The sequence below is a fragment of the Muscardinus avellanarius genome (genome assembly GCF_963383645.1).
Source record: "Muscardinus avellanarius genome assembly, chromosome: 4".
NCBI lineage: Eukaryota > Metazoa > Chordata > Mammalia > Rodentia > Gliridae > Muscardinus > Muscardinus avellanarius.
In genome coordinates, this window is record NC_137789.1 from 33,886,308 (window position 1) to 33,909,231 (window position 22,924).

The window sequence follows — 22,924 nt, forward strand, 5'->3', positions numbered from 1 at the left end:
AAGAATGAGAATACAGAGAGCAAGTACCGCACTCAGAAAAGGACTTTATTTAGTGAAGCATAACAACTGAAGTTTAAGCAAGCAAAGCAAGAAGCCCTCCATCAAAGAGGGGGCATCATAATTGGGCGTGGTGGTGCACACTTGTAATCCCAGTACGTGGGAGGCTGAGACAGGAGGATCACAGATTCGAGATGAGTTTCAGCTACTTAACGAGACCTTCTGCAACTTAGTAAGACCCTATTTCAAAATAAAGAATAAAAAAATAGGGCTGGGATGTAGCTCAGAGGTAGAATGCCCTGGGTTCCACCCCCAGTACCACAAAAAATAGGGGGCTTCTTGAGTGACAGCACCATAGCTGATCCTGGTCCAGGGGTATCTGTCTGTCCATTGGCCTATCAGGTATCGCCATACTCCTTCGAGGGTCAGCAAGTCAGGTGCACATTTGGCTCTCACGATTAGGACTTTGTGGTTGTGATCATACGATTTCCATCTTCACAATCTTTGGCCACATTCTGATTTTCTTATTTTGCCATTGTGCTTAAGTTCTACTATTGTGTTTAGGTTTTGCCATTGTGTTTAGATTCCTTGTTTTTTATTCTATTCTGTGTCTACTTTTGGCTGGCTTTGCTGTTTTTGTCTTTTATTTCAACCTTCCCATGGATGACCTCAAAACAAATGCCAGTAGACCTTACCTTCTCTGCCTACATTTTACTGACTCCTCATAATGTGTCAAATGCTGTTGATAGGATAATTAAGTTGAGGACCTCTAATTGACCTTTAGACTTAGTAATATGAAAATGAATGGTGACAGGACAAAAAAAATGTTAACAAATTGTGTAGGTAAAACCTGCTTGAATTGGGCTCAAGAGAAAATGGAGGTAAACTGAAGACAAGCAGTACATATAATTTCTCTAAGACATTTTGGCGTTGGGGAGGAGTGAAGGGGATCACAGTGGATGTGAAGCTAAGAAAGTCTATTTTTAAAAGAGAGAACAAATCCCAGTATGCTTGCATGATTGGAATGATAGAGAGGTGTAAACTGTGATGCAGGAGAGAAAAAAAGACCTACTACAGCAGTGCTCTGATAGGGATGAGGTGATGCACAAGTGGAGAGTTTGGGCTTTGTTGGAGCACTATTGGCTCATTTATGACATCAGGAATGAGGAGCACAGGTGGCTGTATGAACACAGATGTAGGGAGGTGGGGCGACTTAAAGGCTGGTGCTCTGGGATGCTCTTTTTGGACAAAAGAAATTAACATTAAGCACAAAATCAGGGGGTAAGAATTCTACATGAAGCCATGGAAATTTAGGGAAGAGAAAATGATAGGCATCCGGGAGAGTGAAAGAATAAATGAACAAGGGAGATCATTTCTTTTTTCTTTTCTTTTTTTTTTTTTTTTTTTTTTGCTGGTCTGGAGATGGAACCCAGGGCATTTGACCTCCAAGCTACAACCCCTGCCCTATTTTTATTCTTTATTTTAAAACAGGGTCTCACTAAGTAGCTGAGGCTATCCAGGAACCACAATTCTTCTGTCTCAGCCTCCTGAATGCTGGGATTAGTGTGCGCCACCATGCCCAGCTAAGGAAGATTATTATTTTTTTTTTTAGTTTTTTTCTTTATTGAACAAAAGTGGTATACATTTAAATTATACTTGGTGCCCTCTCCCCCCCTTCCCCTGTTTTCCCTCCCCCCCCCTCCCACCAATGATGATCCAGGGTAACCATGCCATATTCATAATTTTACACATATTCGGATGTAGACCCTCATTAATCAAGTTCAGTCTTTCTCCTCTCCTATCTTTCCATTCAAGCTTTGCTGGTATTTCCCCTCCATTACCTGGAGTACCACTGGCATCCTCTACGTTCCCTAGTTTGGGCATATTAGAGGGAACATATGTACCTTCTCCTGTGCTTGGTTGATCTCACTTAACATAATGTTCTCCAGCACTTTCCATCTTCTTGCAAATGATATGATATTGTTCTTTTTTATGGCTGAGTAGAATTCCATTGTGTGTATTTCCCACAGTTTTGCAATCCATTCATCTGTTGATGGAGACCTGGGTTGGTTCCATATTTTGGCTATTACAAATTGTGCTGCTATGAACATAGATATGCATATGTTGCTATAGTTCTCTGAATTCAACCCTTTTGGAAAAATACCCAGGAGTGGGAGGGCTGGATCATATGGTGGATCTATTCCTAGCTTTCTTAGGAATCTCCACACAGATCTCCATAGTGGCTGAACTAGTTTGCATTCCCACCAACAGTGTAAAAGAGTTCCTTTCCCCCCACATCCTCGCCAGCATTTGTTGTTGTTTGATTTCTTTATGCTTGCCACTGACTGGGGTTAGATGGAGTCTCAGGGTAGTTTTGATTTGCATCTCCCTGATGGCCAGTGATGTAGAACATTTTTTCATGTATCTATTAGCTATTTGTATCTCTTCTTTTGTGAAGTGTCTATTTAGTTCATTTGCCCATTTCTTGATTGGGTTGTTTGTTTTGCTAGTGTAGATTCTGTTGAGCTCTTTATATATTCTGGATATCAGTCCCCTATCAGAGTGGTGGCTGGTAAAGATCTTTTTCCCATTCTGTAGGCTTCCTCTTTAGGTTATTGATAGTTTCCTTTGATGAGAAGAAACTTTTTAGTTTGATGCTATCCCACTTGTTAATTCTTGCTTTAATTTCCTGAGCTTTGGAGGTTTTGTTGAAAAAGTTACTGCCTGTGCCAATATGTTGTAGTGTTGAACCTATGCTCTCCTCTACCAACTTCACAGTCTCAGGTCTAATTTCTAAGTCTTTGGTCCATCTTGAGTTGATTCCTGTGCATGGTGAGATATAGGGTTTTAAATTCATCTTTTTACAAATGGTTAGCCAGTTCTCCCAGCACCATTTGTTGAAAAGTCTGTGTTTTCTCCAGAGTATGAGTTTGGCCCCTTTGTCAAAGATTAATTGACTAGAGATATGTGGGTTTGTTTCTATATCTTCTATTCTAATCCACTGGTCAGTATATCTGTTATTGTGCCAGTACCATGCTGTTTTTACTACTATTGCTCTATAGTACAATTTGAAGTCTGGGATTGTAATGCCTGCTGCATGTTTCTTATTGTTGAGAATTGCTTTGGCTATTCTGGGTCTTTTCTTTCTCCATATAAAGTTCATGATTGATTTTCCTAGGTCTCTGAAGAATGTTGCTGGTATTTTAATGGGAATTGCATTGAATCTATGGATCAGTTTTGGCAGAATGGCCATTTTGATGATATTTATTCTGCCTATCCATGAGCACGGGAGATCTTTCCATCTAAGGAAGATCATTTCTGAGCAGCATTGAAGGTCAGTGCTCAAAACTTTTGAGTCCAGCAAATTCCCATGTGTTCTGGTCACATTCAGCTGGGCACACTGAGGCAGGAAGGAGTGGCACTACACTGGAGGTGTTGTAGGGTGCAACTTAAGAAGCAAATAAGTGAGATGTTGTTGGTTCAGGGTATCCTTCAGAATTACAAGATGCAACTTCTAAGATAGTGCAGTGTGGAATAAATTGGGCATGAAAAGAGTCAATTTAGTGTTACTAGCATAATAAAAACTGAGCAACTGCTACTCAAAGCATACTTGTGATAATTACACAGCTGGTTTCTAAGGCACCATTTTTCAGACTAAATCAGGCATAACAAGGGCTTAGGTATTTGTTTCTTGACTTGAGTTAATGTGATTACAGTTTAAGTAGATAATGGGATTTTGTGACATTTATTCTCTGAAGTTTTCTTTCGGCTCTGACAATGTATATAAATTGTCATTATCTATAAGATAAAACGTAATGTTGCATTATTTATACCGAGGCTTAATATATTCTCTCTGAGTCTAGTCATTTATTCAGAAGATGGCATTGTTAACCTCAGTAATAGAATAAATAATAGCATTGATAGTTTCCCTATGGTGCTCACATACAATGTACTAGTTTCACAGACATTACCTCATATAAACCTGATAGCAACATGGGACTGGGAGGAGGCTAATACTATTGTCGTTTTCAGACCAAGAGCAATTGAGTATCAGAGAAGTTAACTCCTCCAAGGGTGCATAGCTTCTAGAAGAGGATCCTGAATGTAAACCAAGCAGGCTGAGCCAAAAATGGCCTACTAATCACTACAACTCATTGTGGGGGTGAGGGGAGGTACTGAGGGTGACTTACTACTGAGCTACACTCCTAGACTTTTTTTTTTTTTGAAACAGGGTCTGATTCATTCAGGCCATAGATTCTGTTTTTTGCCCTCTCCCTCACATTGCCTACTTTCATGCCTCATCCATTGTATACATTCCATGAACCCAGTAAAATTTTATTAGAGTAACAAGCTCTTTTTTCCCCTTCAGTCTTTTACTGACCAAATCATGTAAAATAATCATTAGCTTTTGCATACGGAGTTAATGAAATTTTTTTTCTCAGTAAAATATTAGCTAGCTAAATCAAATAACACATCAAAAAACACATCATGACCAAGCGGTTTATCACTAGTGTTTACGTCTAGTTTAACATGTATAACTCAATGTGATCAATCACATTAAAGTAATTTAAAAAACACAATCATCATCACCCAAAAGCATTTCTCAGAGTTCAATGTTTTTTCTTGACAAAAATTCTTAGCAGCATAAATATAGAAGGGAAGTTCTTCCACACAATAAAGGGCACTTACGGAAAACTCTTGGCTAGTGTCATGATCAATGAAAAACAACTAAAAGTTTTTCACTAACATCTAGAACAATACAAACATGCCTACTCTTGTTGCTTGTATTAAAATATTATTGGAAGTACTAACAAGAGGAATCACAGGGAAAGAAGGAAGAAAGGAAGGAAGGGAGGGAGGGAAGGAGGGAGGGAGGGAAAGAGGGAGGGAGGGAAGGAGAGAAGGAGGAAGGGAAGGAAGGAAGGAGGGAGGGAGGGAAGGGAGGGAGAAAAAGAAAGAGAAAGAAAAAAGCATCCAATCCAGAAAAGAGAAACTAAAATTATTTCTATTTATAGATGTAATGATCTGATAGGTAGACAGCCCAAACACTGCAATAGTCCCACACACATATATGCTAATGACTAAATAATGAACAAAAAATAAAATTAAAATACAAGAATCAACAGCATACCAATGAAGACTAGCTAAAATTAAATCAAGAAAATAATCCCATTTGTGATAATATAATATTACTGGGGAAAAAGTTAAGAAAGTGAAAGATTCGAACACTAAAAACCATAAAACGAAAATAATTGAAGAAGACACAAACAGGAAAGGCTAAATGAGTGATGTTTGCATGTATGCCTCTACCATTGTGTACCACATAATGATGTAAGATTCCAATGCACCAGTAAAAAAAAGAAGACACAAATAAGTGGAAATATAACTTATGTTCATGGATCAGAAAAATTATTCAAATGTCCATACTATCCCAAGCAATAGTCAATGCAATCATATTAAATTCCAGTGGCATTCTTCACAGGTATAGAAAAGTCTGTGCTAAAATTCATAGCTAACTGCAACATACTCCAATAGCTGATGCAATACAAAGTTGGAGGTACCTCACTGTCTAATTTAACATTATACTACAAAGCTATATCAATCAAAACAGTATGATAATACATAAAACAGAAGCAGACCAATAAGAGAAAATAGTGAGCCCAGAAATAAATTCCAATGTATATAGTCAACTAATTTTCTTCCAAGCATAGACTGGACACATAAGGAAAGGAAAGTCTCTTCAATAAAATTGTCCTGGAAAAAATGGATTTCCAGATGCAAATAATATATTTGGACACTTATTTTACACGATACACAAAATGAACTAAAATGCATAGAGGACCTAAATGTAAGACCTATAACTATAAACCCCTAAAAGAGAATATAGGGGGGAGCTCCTGCACATTGACCTTGGCAGTTGTTTTTTAGGTATGATACCAAAAAAGCTAAGGCTTCAAAAGCAAAAGTAAATGCATGGGTCTATATTAAAGTAAAATTTTCTGAAAACCAAAGGAAATAATCAACAAATTGAAAATGCAACCTCTGGTCTGGAAAAAAGTATTTGAAGCCACATTATCTGCAAAGAGGCTAATATTCAAAATTTATAAAGAGCACTTACAATGAGCCGTAATAGAACTAACCCGAGTTAAAAAATGAGCAAATGAAAACCGGACATTTCTTCAAAGAAGACATAAAAATGGCCCATTTGGAAATGAATAGATGCCCAACATCACTAGCCATCTAAGAAATGTAAGTTAAACCACTATATCACCTCGAACCTTTTATGATAGTTATTACTGAAAAGACGAGATAAATGTTGGTGACAGTATGGAGAAAAGGAAACAATTTTACTCTGCTGGTAGGAAAGTCTATTGATGTAGCCACTATGGAAAACTTTATGGACATTTCAAAGGAAAAGAAGAACTACCTATTATATGACCAGCAATCCCTCTTCAGGGTATATACCAAAAGGAGATAATATCACTACCTCATAAAGACACCTGCTCAAGTCGGCATTATTCACAATAGGAAGATTAAGAAAAAAAACAACTTCAATATTCATTTTCAACATCTATTCAGGGATAGATGGAAGACAGGATAAAGAAACTGTCACACACACACACACACACACACACACACACACACACACACACAGAGGAATATTATTAAGTCTCTAAAAGGAAAAGATTCTGCCATTTGCTACAAAATGGATGGACCTACAGGACAATTACATTAAGTTAAATAAGCCAGACAAAGAAATATAGTACATCATTTGACTTGTATGCGGAATGAAAAGTCACATATACACAGAAAATGCAATAGTGTTTACTGGGGGCAGGCATTAGGGAGGAAATGGAAGATTTAGTTAAAAAAACTACAAAGCAATAGATATGTAGGATGAAAAGTCTAAAGATTAAATTAACTAAATCTGGGCTATAGTTAAAAAGATGATTAGAGGCTTGTGAAGTAGATTTTAGGTGTTCTTACCAAAGAAAAAAAGACACTATGTGAGGTGATAGAGATATGTTCATTTGATTCACTGCTATAATCATTTTACTATCTATGTGTCTTATAACATCTTGTTGCCAACCTAGAGTAAACATGTTTGCTTTTTTAAAAAAGAAGTGATTTATACGAGCTTTGAACAAATGCAGCTTTATAAAATCTTATGTAAGCTTTTATAGCTGGCTGATGAAGATTGGTTCTCCTTGACTTCTAAGTATCTTATGCAGAAAGGAGTATATCTCGCTCTCCTCTCAAGTTTTTTCCATATAATCAAATAATAACTAACCTTGTTAAAAGACTTTCACACTTAGGTGAAAATGACTTCATCAGTCTGGCCTGCATCTTCAACAGTTTCAAATCTTAGGGTTTCATAGGAAACCCCTGCTAGAAACCATTACTCCCACTCCATCTTTGTCTTTGAGATGCCATTTTCATTTCCACCTAAGAATGTGGATCTAGATGGAGAAAGAAAACATAACATTACACAGTAGTCAAAGGCACATGGAGCATGCAGACCTTGTTTTAGGGGAGGAATGCCCAAAGTGGACAGGAAGAGGAAAAGGACTTTACACTTTTTTCCTGGGAAGTATGAATGGCATTCTTTCTCGGAACGCAGGGACACTGTAGGCTGCTTGGTTATGATCACAGCTGCAAGGGGGGCTAAATCTCCAAGAAACGATCAGATTCTTTTAGGACCTGCTGTTGTCTTTGGCCAAGAACATCTGCTGACAGCTCCAAGCCCCTGGCAGCTAACCGCATCGCTGTGAAGGACTGTTAACATCGTGCTCTCTCCAGTTCTTCTCCCTTTATCAGGACTGAACCCAGAACAGGTGTGGGCAGGGAAGCAGAACAACCCCTTGGAAGCTGTAAGTTAGCCTGATCCTGGGCTAGCTTACGGACATCTCAGAGGACCCCACTTCCCAGTGGGATGAGGGGGATGTGATCACAACCAAGCAGCCTACAGTGTCCCTGCATTCCGAGAAAGAATGCCAAAAATTTCAGACTTAGATTTCAATCTTTGTGATAGTTTCTTTTTTTCCCCTTTAAATCCAATTTCCTCTTAATTAATCAAGAGGGATTTTGTCTCCATGTGGTTGGCCCTTGGTTAATGTTATCAGATCCCACTGAACTCTGAGAACACATCTGACAAATTTCTAGATAGGATATTAAATCATTTCCCAAACTGTATTAATTCCAGGACATAAATATTCTTAAATTATGAGGAGAAACTGACATCAACTTTTTTTGGTTGTTTTTCAAAATATACATGTCTCCCCATCAGAAGTAGTTAACTTTCGTGCTCTTCATAATATTCTTAACAGCAGTTTCCAATCAGTAGGTTAACTGCTTGTCAAGACTGGTGGAAAGGGCATAGTTTAAAGCCTACAGAACTTATGCATAAAGTAAATTCTCTTTCTTGTTTTACATTATTCAGTGCTAAGTCCTGTGCATTTTCATCTGGTTCAGTGTACTACATAGATGGTTCTTTTTCTGTATGTATAACCTATCTTTCTAGTCCTTTTAAAATATTAATTTGTTTCTGTTCTGAGAGTTCAAAAGATGTCTTTACTTACAGAAACCTAAAACCTGCTAAGAAAGCTTGTTTGTTTTTGGTACTAAGGATTGAACCCAGAGGAATTCTACACGTGAGCTACACCCCCAGCTGTATTTATTTATTCACTTATTATTTATTTAATTATTTTCAAACAGAATTTCAATAAGCTGCAGAGGCTGACCTTGGATCTGAGATCCTCCTGTCTCAGCCTCCCAAACACAGGGATCACAGGTACCCAGCATAGTTTGTGTTATTATAAACAAGTTTGGGGTGGGGTTGTGCTTCTGAAGACATTCATTTATTTTGTCTTTAAATGGTCTTTTTAAAAACATTATTTGGGAAGATGCATCCCAATAATCATTTCTAAAGTTCAATGTGTGCAGAGGTCTTTTATTTTTAAGTGATTAAGCTAAAAATTCAACTGTCTTATATATCCATACACTTGTCTATACATTAAAGCAAACCTGGGACTAGAAAATAATTTATCTTTATTTATCTGGACCTTGGTTTCCCCGTTATCAATTTTCTCTTGTGGAAAGTGAAGGGTGGATCAGATGATCTACTAACGTCTATTTTAAATGAAGTTGAAGGTTAAAAAATAAAAGGCAGCCGGGCGTGGTGGCGCACACTTATAATCCCCGGGCTTGGGAGGCAGAGACAGAAGGATCACACAGGTTCGAAGCCAGCCTCGCTGGCTTCAGAGACCCTGTTTCCAAATAAAATACAAAATAGGTCTGGGAGTGTAGCCCGGAGGTAGAAGGGTTCCATCCCCAGTACCACCAGAAAAAGAAAAGAAAAAAAGAAAAAAGAAAACTAAGGGCAACTTGGGATCTTTAATAACAAAATGAAAGAAGCCTCAGCCTTTGTGTTAGATTACTGTCGGTTCAAATCTCAGATAGTATTAGCAGGAGGAAGTTAAAGTTCAATCTACTCAACTATAAAATGGGATGAATTAACAGCTATATTGAGGGCTGTGAAGGTTGAGTGCAAACAAGCCTATCATGTTCCTAGCACAATTTGTGCGCATACTGTGTGCTCCTATAAAAAGTAAGATCATGTTTTAAGGTCAAGGCAAGTATAAAGTTGAGCACATGATTCGATCTAGTAATTTCCATTCTGGCACCTAGAGAAGCGAGGGAGTGACTGTATCGCTGTCCTTTACCAGCAGTGATTCCCCTCTGCTGGGATGAAACTGGAGCCATCAGGGTTTAAAAAAAGCACACCATCAGAGCAAAGGCACTGCGTCTTGGCAAGAAATGCTTTGCATACTTTCCACCAACACCGAGTTCTCCTTCCCACCCCACACCCTGCTTCTATTTAAACCCCAGGCACTTCACTGGACCACACTCATTTTAGCCAGTGCCCAGGTTCTTGGCAGAAAAGGAACAGGTAGCATGGCTCCCGGAGAAAAGGAAAGGGTGGAGGGGCCAGCCAAGAGCGCCCTCCGGAAGGTACGCACAGCCACCCTGGTCATCAACCTGGCCAGAGGTTGGCAGCAGTGGGCGACTGAGAACAGCACCAGGCAGGCCCAGGAGCCTGCAGGCTGGCTGCCCGGAGGGACCCAGGACCCACTCCCAGCTCCTAAGCCAGAGACAGACCCCATTCCCCTCCAGAAAACTCAGAGTACCCCCAAATCCCCATCCCCAAAGCCAGAGGGACATGGAGACAGCCACAGCGCAGAGGAAGCCACAGAGATCTCCCATATCAAAAAGAAAGAGGTGACCAAAACGGTTGTCAGCAAGGCTTATGAGAGAGGAGGAGACATGAACTCTCTTAGCCACAGGTATGAGAACGATGGTGGCATACCTGAACCCGGACCACCAGAGAATGACATCGACCGCATCCTTCACAGACATGCCTCCCCGACGCGGAGGAGGAGATGTGCCAACCTGGTGTCTGAGCTGACCGAAGGCTGGAAAGTGATGGAGCAGGAGGAGCCCAAGTGGAAGAGCGACAGCACAGACACGGAGGACAGCGGCTACGGAGGGGAGACGGAGGACAGGCCCGAGCAGGACGGTGTCCAGGCTGCTACCAGGATCAAACGTCCCCTGCCCTCCCAGTAAGTGATTGTGCATTTCCATTCATTGTACCAGCATCACTAAGGAGCCTCGATCCCCTACAGGAATCCAGAGAGAAGGAAAGTACTGTTATAGCTAGACCGAGCATCTGAAAAATTGGGCAGGCAGTGAGTCCTATAGGGAAAGCATGTCCTTGGGCTAAAAGGACAGTGCTAACCTCAGACAGAGACAGACCCTTGGGTCCATGCCACTATTAAAAATTGTCTCACCTAATGCCGGGCATGGTGGTACATGCTTGTAATCCCTGCGTTTGGGAGGCAGAGACAGGAGGATCACGCAGGTTCAAAGCTAGCCTCACTGGCTTAGGAGACCCTGTTTCCAAATTAAAAAAAAAAAAATTGTCTCAACAAAGCCGGGCGTGGTAGTGCACGCTTGTAATTCTTGTGCTTGGGAGGCAGAGACAGGAGGATCTCACAGGTTCAAAGCCAGCCTCGCTGGCTTAAAAGGCCCTGTTTCCAAATAAAATACAAAATAGGTCTGGGAGTGTAGCCCGGAGGTAGATGGGTTCCATCCCCAGTACCACCAAAAAACAAAAAAAAAGAAAAAATTGTCTCACCTAAAAGTGGCAACTGGTATCAGGACCCTTCTCAGGGTTTCTGAAGTCAGGCATATGCAGGGTACCTTCTTGGTGTGGTACAGAAGGATACCAGCTCTGAATAAGAGGCAAATAGATTTGACTCATGCTTGCTTGGCAATCCTGAGATTTTTGTGTCCTCACCTAAAAACTGAATGTGATAATTCACATCTTATGAAGTTCTTTAGACAGTAACTATCAATTCAGGAGCTCCTTAGTAAATTGTACTCATTTTAATGTGGAGGTCCAGGCCTGATGTCCCAACCTATAAAGCTGTGAGGAGCTTGGTTCTCTGGTTTTAGGGGGCAGGGTGCTCAAATCCCTTCATTCCTTCTTCAGTTCCTTTCCTTAGTCTCAGGGTACACAGGGCGCCAGAATATGCTACAGAGCAAGAGAAGCTCTTAATGTCAGTGGGAAGCCTAGCGTGCTAGCAAACTCAGCAGAAGTCGAATGGGACTTTCTATTGGAAGAGACTCAACTTACCTGAGAGTAATGAAAGTGTCATTATTAAGTCAATATGAAGGGGAGTTTTTTCACTAGTTTTTAATTGTAGGTGCTATCTTCTCCCTGTATTTGTCAGTGGAGAGAAAATGATGTCATACATAGAGTTTCTTGGAGGTTAAGATGTTCCATGAAAAATAGAAACAAATACGATTAAGTTTTGGTAAAACAGAGAGAAATTCTTTACCAATAGTAGTTTTACTCACTAGGGTTTTACTATTAAACTGGTTTATATTTTATTCCTTATATCAAATAGTCTTTTGACTATATAGGATCTGATTAGATCCTCTCTCATAGGAAAGGGTACAAGATTAAAAGTACCAATCACTCATCCTTTCCTCTAGTTTCTGTCCAGTTGTTGAGCATGAGGGTGGCCTCTGATAAATAAGGAAACAGACCTAGAGATGTAAAGAAAAACACCCAAGTCATAGGACTAGTAAGCTAAGTGATAAAGCTAGAGAGGATATTGCCAGAGCTTGTGTTATTAATCTGCTAGAGTCTCAGTGGAGCTCAGTATAGGTTTAATACAGTTTAGTAACTCTGTAAGTGTAGGGTCTGGGTACAACTGTACTGAAGGATTCACAGAAGCAAAAGTATGGACTCCTGGTACCTGCACCCAGTTCCAGAACAGGAAACTCTTTCCATTGACTCTGAGGGCAGGTAGTATCTGCAAAGAGAACTACAGGCCAAGGTCTCAAACTTAGTTAAGAGAACAAAGGTGTTACCGATGATCAGAAATGATCACTCTGCCTTTTAAATGTGGTCGCACTGCTTCTGATAAAGGTGACCCTATTAACTGCATGCTCCCATTAATCATACTAGTGACACTTCCCGTAGGGAAGAGCAAGCTAACCAGTACACAGAGCTGCAGACTCTCCCCAGCATTTCTCTGCAAAGATGGAGAGGGGATGGAACCCACAGGGAAGTGCATCTGGGTAGGAGGAGGAATGCCAGATTCCTGTCTTAGACCAGAAAACTCACCTCTAGGTCATCATGACATTTAGAAGCTAAGACTCAAAATTCAGGTGAAGGGCACCTGCCCGGGAATGTTTTCCATGCTAATATATCTGGGTTGCCTTGAAACATACTCTTTAGATCCCTTACGTGTTTTATTGCATATTTAATGATTTATTTATATAATTTTGTCCCCCAAATGATGGAATTATGAGTTTTTTTGTGGCATTGGGATTGAACCTAGGGGCATTCTAACTCTGAGCTACAACCCCAGCCATAGTTTTTATTCATTATTTTTTAAACAGAGTCTCACTAAGTTGCAGAGGATCTCACGAAGTAGCTGAGGCTGGCTGTGAACCTGTCTCAGCCTGCCAAGTACTAGGAGTATGAGCATGTACCACCAGGCCCAGCCATAAAATAGGCCTTCATATTCTTATCTTTCTGCAAAGTGCCCCATTCATATAAGAAAGCAACACTGAACTGTTGTCATTTTTAAATTTGGCAGATAAATAATTTGCAGAATTTATCTCAGTGAACAAAGCTAGACTTTGCAATATATATTAATTATAATGTCTGGTAGAATTAGATAGCAAGATCGGGGAAGTATTGATTATAAGAAAATTTGTTGACTGATGACAAAGAAACTTAGAAGGTAAATCTGGATTCAGTACTGTTCTCCTGAAATATGTTAGTCTCTGAATACCACTTTGCTTTCTTTCAATTTGTACTAGATTGTCTTTCCAAAGCTCAATAAACTACTTTTCACCTGAAAATAAAAAAGATAATCTGGTATTGTTCTATTCTTTGACCAAGAAGGTATTGAGGGTGTGAGGCTTTCTAATGCTCAGGGCCTGGAGGTAACTCAGAGGTAGAGCAAGGGTCTAGCACATGCAAAGCCCAGGGGTCCATCTCTAGCACTACAGAAAGGGGGAAAAACAATACAAAACAAAAAACTTCCTAACTTAAACTTATATTTTCAGACTTTTGAAAATATGAAAAATAGAATAATTATAGATTTAGAAAATTACCCATTATGGTATATCTGCTTCTATTTTTATAGCCTTATATTCTAATTCTTTCATATACGATCAACTCCCTTCATGTCCTTTCTCTTCTAATATTGGCAATTACAGTTTGACAGTATAACACAATTTAGAAAGGGTTTCTTTTAAAAGATGTTTCTTTTCTTTTTAGCTTTATTACCACATCAACCCTTATGCCAAAAGATGTTGAATTTCAATACTTGAGGAATCTAAATTCCTAAATAAAAGAAGAAGGAAAACCAAAGCATCAGAGACCCATTCATATAAGCAAATACTTCTGGGTTCTAAGTACACACACATACACACACATACACACACATGCACACACAGATACAGACACACACACATACACACATACACACATACACACACATACACACATACACACGCATACACACACATACACACATACACACATACACAAACACACATACACACACAGATACACATACACACATACACACATATACACATACACATACAGATACACATACACACATACACACACATATACATACACACACATACACATACACACACATACACACAGATACACATACACACATACACACACACATACACACACACACACTTTCTTAAATTACAAAGTCAAAACCAATATGAGAGTTTTTTAAAGGAAAATCAACATAGTGTTTTTCATTTGTGCATATCCTATATATTTTGAAGTTGCAATTGTGCCACTGATGCAAACTTCTATGACTCAGATTACTTTCATGAATGTCTTCTCGTGCTTATTTGATATTTTTATTTGTCATTGTTGAATACCCAATAGTACCTAAGACAGTGCCCAGTAGGTATTCTAATAATAATAATAATAATAATAATAATAATAATAATAATTAGAGGAATGTCAAAATGCTCAAAAGCTCCCAAAAGGCAGGATGTTTTACATTTTGTACTACAGTGGCAAATATGAGTTAATGAATCACAGTTAACTTACTCCACGGATCTTTCTAGTCTCTTCTCTGGAAGCATGTCCTCATTGAGGTAGGCATGAGATTCGTGTCCTCTCAGGGTGGCCTTGAGCTTGGCATGAAGGCTCTCCAGATAAGCAGGACTGAGAGAAATCTATTCTACTTCAGCGTGGTGGAGCTTCCTGGAGCGTCCAGTACTTTCTCATATGTACAAGATTTTATAAAATATTAATTGCATATAGTTTTTGCATGCTACTTTTCCACAATTAACTGTCACATACATTTCTCCATATGGCTACAAAGAATAATAAAGTCAATTATGTAGCAATGTATTACCAGCTCCTGTTCTAGAATAAAGATAAAACTAGCAAATGCAAGACTTTGGAAACACAAAAAATAAAAATTAATGAAAGGTCGCCATCTAGTGGATATCGTTTCTCTTCTGAAAACAAAGTTTAACGCAAGTCTGTTCCTGAAGAACTACACCTTTGGTTCCTGCTCCTGGTTGGAGGGGTTGAGCTCATTATCAAAGAGGTGTGAACTCCTTGGCCCTTTGGTGGCACAATGTCAAGTGGAAAGACTTGAGAACCCAAATCTCATGTCAAAATTGAGTTCTGAAATGTTACTGATGTGCATTTTTAAGATACATTTAAGATGTATTAAGCCAAGCTGGACGTGGTGGCGCACGCTTGTAATCCCAGCATTTGGGAGGCTGAGACAGGAGGATCGTGGTTTGCGGGCCCTTTGCAACTCAGTGAGACCCTGTTTCAAAATAAAGAATAAAAAATTAGGGCTGGGGGTGTAGCTCACAGGTAAAATACTCCTGGGTTCCATCCCCAGTACTGCAAAAAAAAAAAAAAAAGCATAAATAAATTTTGCATATGAAAGTTTTTTCTTGAAATAGTTTACTATAACTCTTAAACCATATTGTTATTCATATAGGAAATACAACTAGGACATTCACCAAAATAAAAATATCAGTTGGATCGCACTATTTTTTCACCTCTAATCTTTTGTGGGGTATGTATGTATATATATTCATAATGATAAATTATAGAGACTAAGGTGCGCATGCTTGGAAAATACAAAAGGAAATGTCAGTGTCCTGATTCTTCATCCATCTCTCTCCTTTAGGGCAAGCAGATACAGAGAGAAACTCAACTGCAAGGCCCATAGGAAATACAGCGAGGTGGGGAACTTGAAAGGGAGATGGCAGAAGTGGGCTGATGACCACATCCAGTCCCAGAAGCTGAATCCTTTCAGTGATGAATTTGACTATGAGCTGGCCATGTCCACTCGCCTGCGCAAAGGAGATGAGGGCTATGGCCGTCCCAAGGAGGGAACCAAAACGGCTGAAAGGGCCAAGCGAGCTGAGGAGCATATCTACCAAGAAATCATGGAGATGTGCTTCGTTATCCGCACCATGGCTCGCCACAGACGCGACGGCAGGGTCCAGGTTACTTTTGGAGAACTCTTTGACAGATACGTTCGAATTTCAGATAAAGTGGTGGGCATCCTCATGCGTGCCAGGAAACACGGACTGGTGCACTTTGAAGGAGAGATGTTATGGCAAGGTCGGGATGACCATGTTGTGATTACACTCCTTCAGTGAAATTTCGACAATAAAAGACAAACTCGACCCACTGTTGTCTTACGGCTAAGTGCTGATGCATTAAAGATTAAAATGCATGCTGCTCGGTAGTAAGTCAGTAAATATTAAACAATCTTTACATCAATGACCTTTTTACTTCCATGAGGAAGCTTAAAGCTTTTGACAAAGCACACACAAAGGACTTGAGAAAGCAGATTGTTATTAATATATACTACTATTAATATTTGATATTCCACTTACCTTTCTAGAAAAAATATTTGGCGATTCACTACAGAAACTGCTGTAGATTTTAAATTAAATATTAGCTCTAAGAAGAATGTGGACCTCAGATAATGATTAGAAGAACATATTTCATATTGTTTCATTTTTTAGAAAAAAAAAGTCCATTGAATTTGGTTTAATTACACTAAAATTTTCCAGAAATCTTGACTTTGTGGGCTGTTCTTTTAACCATAGCATCACTTACACAACACCTTCACATTAAAAAGTTTTCAATAAGATATTGAAATTGCTGGTGTTTCTCTGATGGCTTAGATTTTAATAGATTTTTGGAGGAGTTAGCTTTCTCCCTTCTGTGTGATTTGAGCAAATCAAGTAAAAATAGACACTGCTGAGAGTCTTAGGACCAGTAAAGAAAGTTTGTATTCGCTAAGTAGAGGAGAGCATGGTAGCATACACCTGTGATCCCAGGATTTAGAGGACTGAGGCAGGAGAATAGCAGGTTCATGGCCAACTTCAGCAATTTAGTGAGGTGCTCTGCAATAGTGAGACCCTGATTCAAAATTAAAAAAAAAATAAAAATACGGCTGAGGGTGTAGATCGGAAGTAGGCTGCCTCTGGGTTCAGTTCCCAGAGCCACATTACAAAGAGTGAAGGAGCAGAGATGAGAGGTTCAGAATGACTCGCCTTTGCAGGACTTCTTGAAGTTTCCCTCAAAGCCTTAATTACACTGCTTACATTTGTGTCAAAGCACAATTAAGGAGAAAGAAAATTTTACAAAATAGAATGTTAAGTGTAGCACAATCTCATAGAATTACTGGTGAATTAAAACAGAACTGAGGCATTTAAAATTTCTTCACACCCTAACAAAGGAAACATCACGAAATGTTTAAAAGTCAGCAAACAGCAATATTAGTCCTGCCTAGGTTAAAAAAAAAAGTATCATGACAAGAAGAAAATTGACACTAACTTGTTGGTTGTCAGTTTTTTTCCCTTAGATTTAACGTGTCTTATATAATCCTCAAAAGGAACCGAATAAAATGCGGGTTGCAATTCTTACTAGATTCAGTGAAAGTTACTAAATGCAGTATTACAGGACTTTGGTGTTAAATAATAAAATGAATGTTAAATTTTGATACCTAAAAATGACAAGCATTTATTATTATTATTTTGTGTTAGATTAAAAACACAGATTACACTACTTAAGAATTATCTTGATTTTCATGTGATTATCTTTCAAAGTTAAAGTTCCAGTATCTTCTTAAAGAAGAAAATGTATACATGTTTGTTTCCATGCTAGACATCTCAACTTACAAATTAATAACTAATATTTCTAAGTAGAATTTCATATAACATACACCCTTCTGTTACGACAGTGAAACCTGTTCAAATTTAAAAACAAATAGCATAAGAATAAAAGATGCCTTCTTATGTTTTCTACTCTTCTTGTACTATTTTTAGATTATATTCTACATTACCACTTCCTGATGTTTGAAATACAACAAAATTATACAGAATAACTTGGGTCACTCCTAGTATCCATAGAATGTTTTGAGCAAGCCTTCAAAATCTAAGGCTTCATAATAATCACAGATTACACGGACACTGACACAGATTATTCAAAGTTCAAAGAAGGGCGTGGTGGCACACGCTTGTGATCCCAGCATTCGGGAGGCTGAAAACGGAGGATTGCGGTACATGGACAGCCTCAGTTAGTTAGTGAGGCTCTTTGCAACTCAGTAAGACCGTTTCAAAATTAAATAGACTGAAAAATAGGGCTAGGGGTGTAGCTTAGAGGTACAATGCCCCTGGTTCCCAGTACTGCAAAAAAAAAAAAAAGTTTAATTTATTTGCATTTGAGGATGGAGTAAGCATCCTCTTCTCAGAAAGCTGATGTTCACTAGTGCTTCTGAGTAAGGTCTGGCTCTGGTCAGAAAGCAGGTTGGGAGGAAAATGCTATTATGTGACCTGTACTGTGACCAGCAGCTTGTGAGATAGGCCTCGTCCTAGGGACTGCCTTTAATACAGGAATAGCACATGGCCTGTGGATTTTTTTCTTACTTTGTATTATTATTATTATGCCAAATGTTTATTTAATTGTAAGAAGATTTATCCTATCACTATTTCCTGATTTGGAATCCAAACATATTCTCTCCTTAACCAAATGATTAGTAACTAAAAGTTCCACAAATGGGAAAATTCATACATGAAAAAAGAACATTTTGACACAAAAAACACCTTAGCAAGCATGCTATCAAAAGTCCTCACAAATACATTTATAGTCATCAAATACGTATATATAAATTATCATAGCAAATTTTGAATTCCTAGTAATAGATAAATTAGATAAGAGTGCAATTTCCAACCTTTCCAGTGGTCTAAGGTTTTGCCCTGTTGGTGTAAACTTTTCTTTTTAACCACTTTAGTTCGGACCTCTGTCTGCATATCTGATTGCTTTCAACTTTCATAACTTGAAACTTATGACTTCCGATTCCGAAGTTCACCCTCCTGGCCCTCCACCCACTTACACCATGAGAAGGGAAGTTCTGAGCAGGTTTGAGGTCAGTCTTAGCAAGTAGTGAGACTCTCATTAATCTAGCAAAACCCTGTTTCCAAATAAAAATAAAACAGGTCTTAGAATGTTGCTCAGTAGCAAAATGCTCCTGGGTTAAATCCCAGTACCACAAAAATGAACAAAAAATTAAAAATAAGTAAAATCATATTGGTTACTTTAACACCGGTTAAGCCAGGCATGGTGGCGCACACCTACCTAGTACTTGGGAAGCTGACACAGGAGGAACACAGGTTCAGGATAGCCTCATGAACAGAGTGAGGCTCTCAGCAACCTATGTTTAAAAAAACATATTAAGCGGCCAGGGGTGTAGTTCATCCGTGGGTTTGATCCTTAGTATCAAAATCAAACAAACATTCTATAGAATGTGATCAAGTTCTGACTTTTCTTTTGTTGAACTATCTTTTCTTGATTTGCAGTCATTTATATATTGTGGACATGAGTCTTTCACCAGACTTACATATTATAAAAACATCTCTCTTGTAGGGTGCCTTTTTCCTTGTAATGCCTTTTGATGAAGTACTTAAATATTTAATGTATAATTTTCCCCCTTAATGCTTTTTGTATCCTACTTAAATATATGCCTATCCCAAGGTCATGAAGATACCCATCTCTTTTCAGACTGATAGTTTTATTGTTTTACTTTTCACAATTAGAGCCACAATCTGTAATTCTTATTTACAGTGACATGAGTGAAGATTTCTTGTTCCGTACAGTTATCCATTTACCCAGCACCATTTACTGAAGACTATCCTCCTTTTGTCGTTGTTGTTATTTATTTGTTTGTTTATTGGTGGTACTGGGGATGGAACCCTTCTACCTCCGGGCTACACCCCAAGACCTATTTTATACTTTTTTATTTGGAAACAGGATCTCTTAAGCCAGCGAGGCTGGCTCTGAACCAGTGCGATCCTCCTGTCTCTGCCTCCCAAGTGCGGGGGATTACAAGCATGCGCCACCACACCCAGCAACTATCCTCTTCTTAAAAAGACCTGAATTCTGACCAAGACCATACTAGTTCAGCTTTTTTGATCACGTCTGTATTGACTATCACGACCCTGTTCTTCAACATCATCTTAGCTATTCATAGCCTTTACATTTCTACATAAATCGTAGAATCAGCTTAATTTTCACAAAAACAAGGCTAAGATTTTTCACTGTCACTACAGGTTAATTTTAGAGAATTGACATCTTTCAATGTTGTCTGCCAGAGAGCTTGTTTTGCAGTTGTTATATAGCTGGCATTTTAGTGTTATGGTAGTACTTTACTACTAGTTTATACTTAAAGACTTAAGGGGTTTTGCTCTTTTGATTTTTGTGTATCAAACTTGCATTCAAAGGTCTTGCTAAGTCAACAAATTCTAATACTTTTATATTTCTAGAATTTTTACTTATAATCATACCATGTAAAATGACATTTTAAATTTTTTCTTCTCGTTCTTAAGGCTTATTTTTCATTTCCTTGCTCTGTTGCACTGGTTAGAACTTCTAGAACAATGTTGAATAAGGTAGCAGTTGTCATTATCTGGTGTCTTACCTATGGAAGAAAGCTTTCAATAATTCACAAGTATGCTTCCTATACCTTTTTCAAAGATAATTTACCAGATCAAGAAAAGTTATCTTCTTTACTAGTTTGCTGTTTCATTATAAATAGGCATTGAAATTAAATTCTTACTTTGCTTCCACAAAGATAATTAGGACTATTTTTCTATTTTCTGTTAATTTGGCAAATTGCACCAAATGAAAAATGTTAATTACTCTAGGTTTCCTAGAGTGATTTGGATATGAATTATTTTTTTGGGATACTGTTGAATGACTTTTTACTTTTAGAACTTTACACCTAAGTTCATGAGATTTTTCTGTAATTTATTTTTGCAAACACAGTAGGCTTTTAGCATGAAAGTCATGACAGTCTCAAAAAGTATGTGAGAAGGGCTCTTTACTCAGTACCCTGGAAAAATGTGCCTAAAAAGACTGATACTATTTTTTACTTAAATATCTATAAGCATTACCCAGTGGAAGTGTTTGGTCCTATTTTTTGTTGGAAGGCTATCTTTTTTAATTAGCAGATTTATATTCTATAATATAGAATATTATATCTTCTTGGATCAGGTTTCATAAGTTGTTTTCCAAATGTTTCTAAATTTCCCCTACATTGCCAAGTTTGACACAGAGATGTTATCATTTAAGGTTCCTTGGGCTGTCTCCTTTTAACTTAAGTCATTTTTCTCCATTTTGCTAGAAGTGTAAGATTTGTTGTTCTCCAGATTTTATATTTTAGTTCATACCCTTATTTTGTCCCACCTTTTAAATTCAGTTTGTTCTTTTAACTTATTAAGATGGAAGATTTCATATTATACCAAAAATCTATTTTAGGAATCCTATTTTTTTTTTTTTTTTTTTTTTTTTTTTTTGCGGGTCTGAGGATAGAACCCAGGGACATTCACCTCCAAGCTACACCTCCTGCCCTATTTTTTATTCTTTATTTTAAAACAGGGTCTCACTAAGTTGCAGAGGGCCTAAGTAGCTGAGGCTGTCTGTGAACCACGATCCTCCAGTCTCAGCCTCCCAAATGCTGGGATTACAAGCCTATACCACCACGCTCAGCTAGGAATCCTAATTGTAATCTGTTCTATAATCCCCTAGGGCATTTCATTCACAGGTATAGCTCCAAACCTGCTTGTATGCTACTGTTGTTAAAGGTTTTTTTTTTTTTTTTTTTTTTTTTTTTGGTGGTACTGGGGTTCCTGGAAGCCCTTCTACCTCCGGGCTACACTCCCAGACCTATTTTTACATTTTTATTTGGAAACAGGGTCTCCTAAGTGAGCGCGCGGCTGGCTTCAAACCTGCGCGATCCTCCTGTCTCTGCCTCCCAAGCGTGGGGATTACAAGCGTGCGCCATCACGCCAGGCTTACAGCGAGGTTTTGTACTCTACTGTGCTTCTCACCACGCCCGGCTCTGTTGGTAAAGGTTTTTACCTTTCAGAATGGAATATTAAGTACATCTTCCAAATTGATTCTCCAGTTATCATATTGTAGTCAATAACTAACCCCATTTCTTAGAGCTTGTTTTTCTCTTTATACACTGATCATTTCCATGAATAATACACCTAAGTTCCTAGGTTGAAATCATGAGAGCTATCCTTACTTTTTCTTATGAGAAAAAGTCTGCAAAGTAGTTTATTCTCATAAGTTATTGCGGGAAGAAGTCCTTCAAACAAATCAGTGAAGTAAAAATGACTATCAGTTTTTCCAGTTTCTTCATCTCTGCTTTTGTAAGGATCATCTTTACAATTTTATACGTTCAAGGTTTGAAAGAGCTGCTCCTTCAGATGACTGTTAACTCTTGCTGTACACTTTTATTTCCAAGTCTGGTTTTGTAAGTGGCTACTTTAGGACTGTGATCACCTGTCCTTTTTACTCTTCAGTTCTTCACTAAGGGCATCTAGGTGCTCTAGAATATGAGACCTTAATTACTCCTCCTCCAAATTTGGTAGCTATGGCGCCCAAGGGTACACAGGCAATGGATCATAAACTTATAAACTCTTCTTGGTCATTCATACTGTCAAACACAGCTTCAAAAAAGCTGACCTTATTTGTATCTGGCACTGAAGGCTAAAAGTGAGTCTGAACAGAGAAAGTAAGAAGGTAAGGAGATGGTGGAGCTGCAGGGGCTGACTGAAAGGCTGAGGCTGGCTTCAAACCTGTGCAATCCTCCTGTCTCAGCCTCGCAAGCGCAGGGATTATAAGCGTGCACCACCATGCCTGGCTGGAGATTTGTTTTACAGAACTCAGTCTTTATTCCATTGTGTCTGGCTGGCCTTGGGTTGGTTTAAACTCCATATTCTTGAACTCATTTGTTATGCTATGTTGGTTTAA

The 22,924-nt window shown here is 38.5% G+C and overlaps 1 protein-coding gene across 1 annotated transcript; it reads left to right on the forward strand.

Moving 5' to 3' along the window:
• Window positions 1–9,813: 9,813 nt before the first annotated feature.
• On the forward strand, window positions 9,814–16,254 carry ABRA (actin binding Rho activating protein; the record flags this gene model as incomplete). Its single annotated transcript, XM_080693963.1, has 2 exons — window positions 9,814–10,616; window positions 15,777–16,254. 2 exons carry the CDS (start codon window positions 9,814–9,816, stop codon window positions 16,252–16,254), a joined length of 1,281 nt encoding a protein of 426 aa, XP_080550089.1.
• Window positions 16,255–22,924: the final 6,670 nt, after the last annotated feature.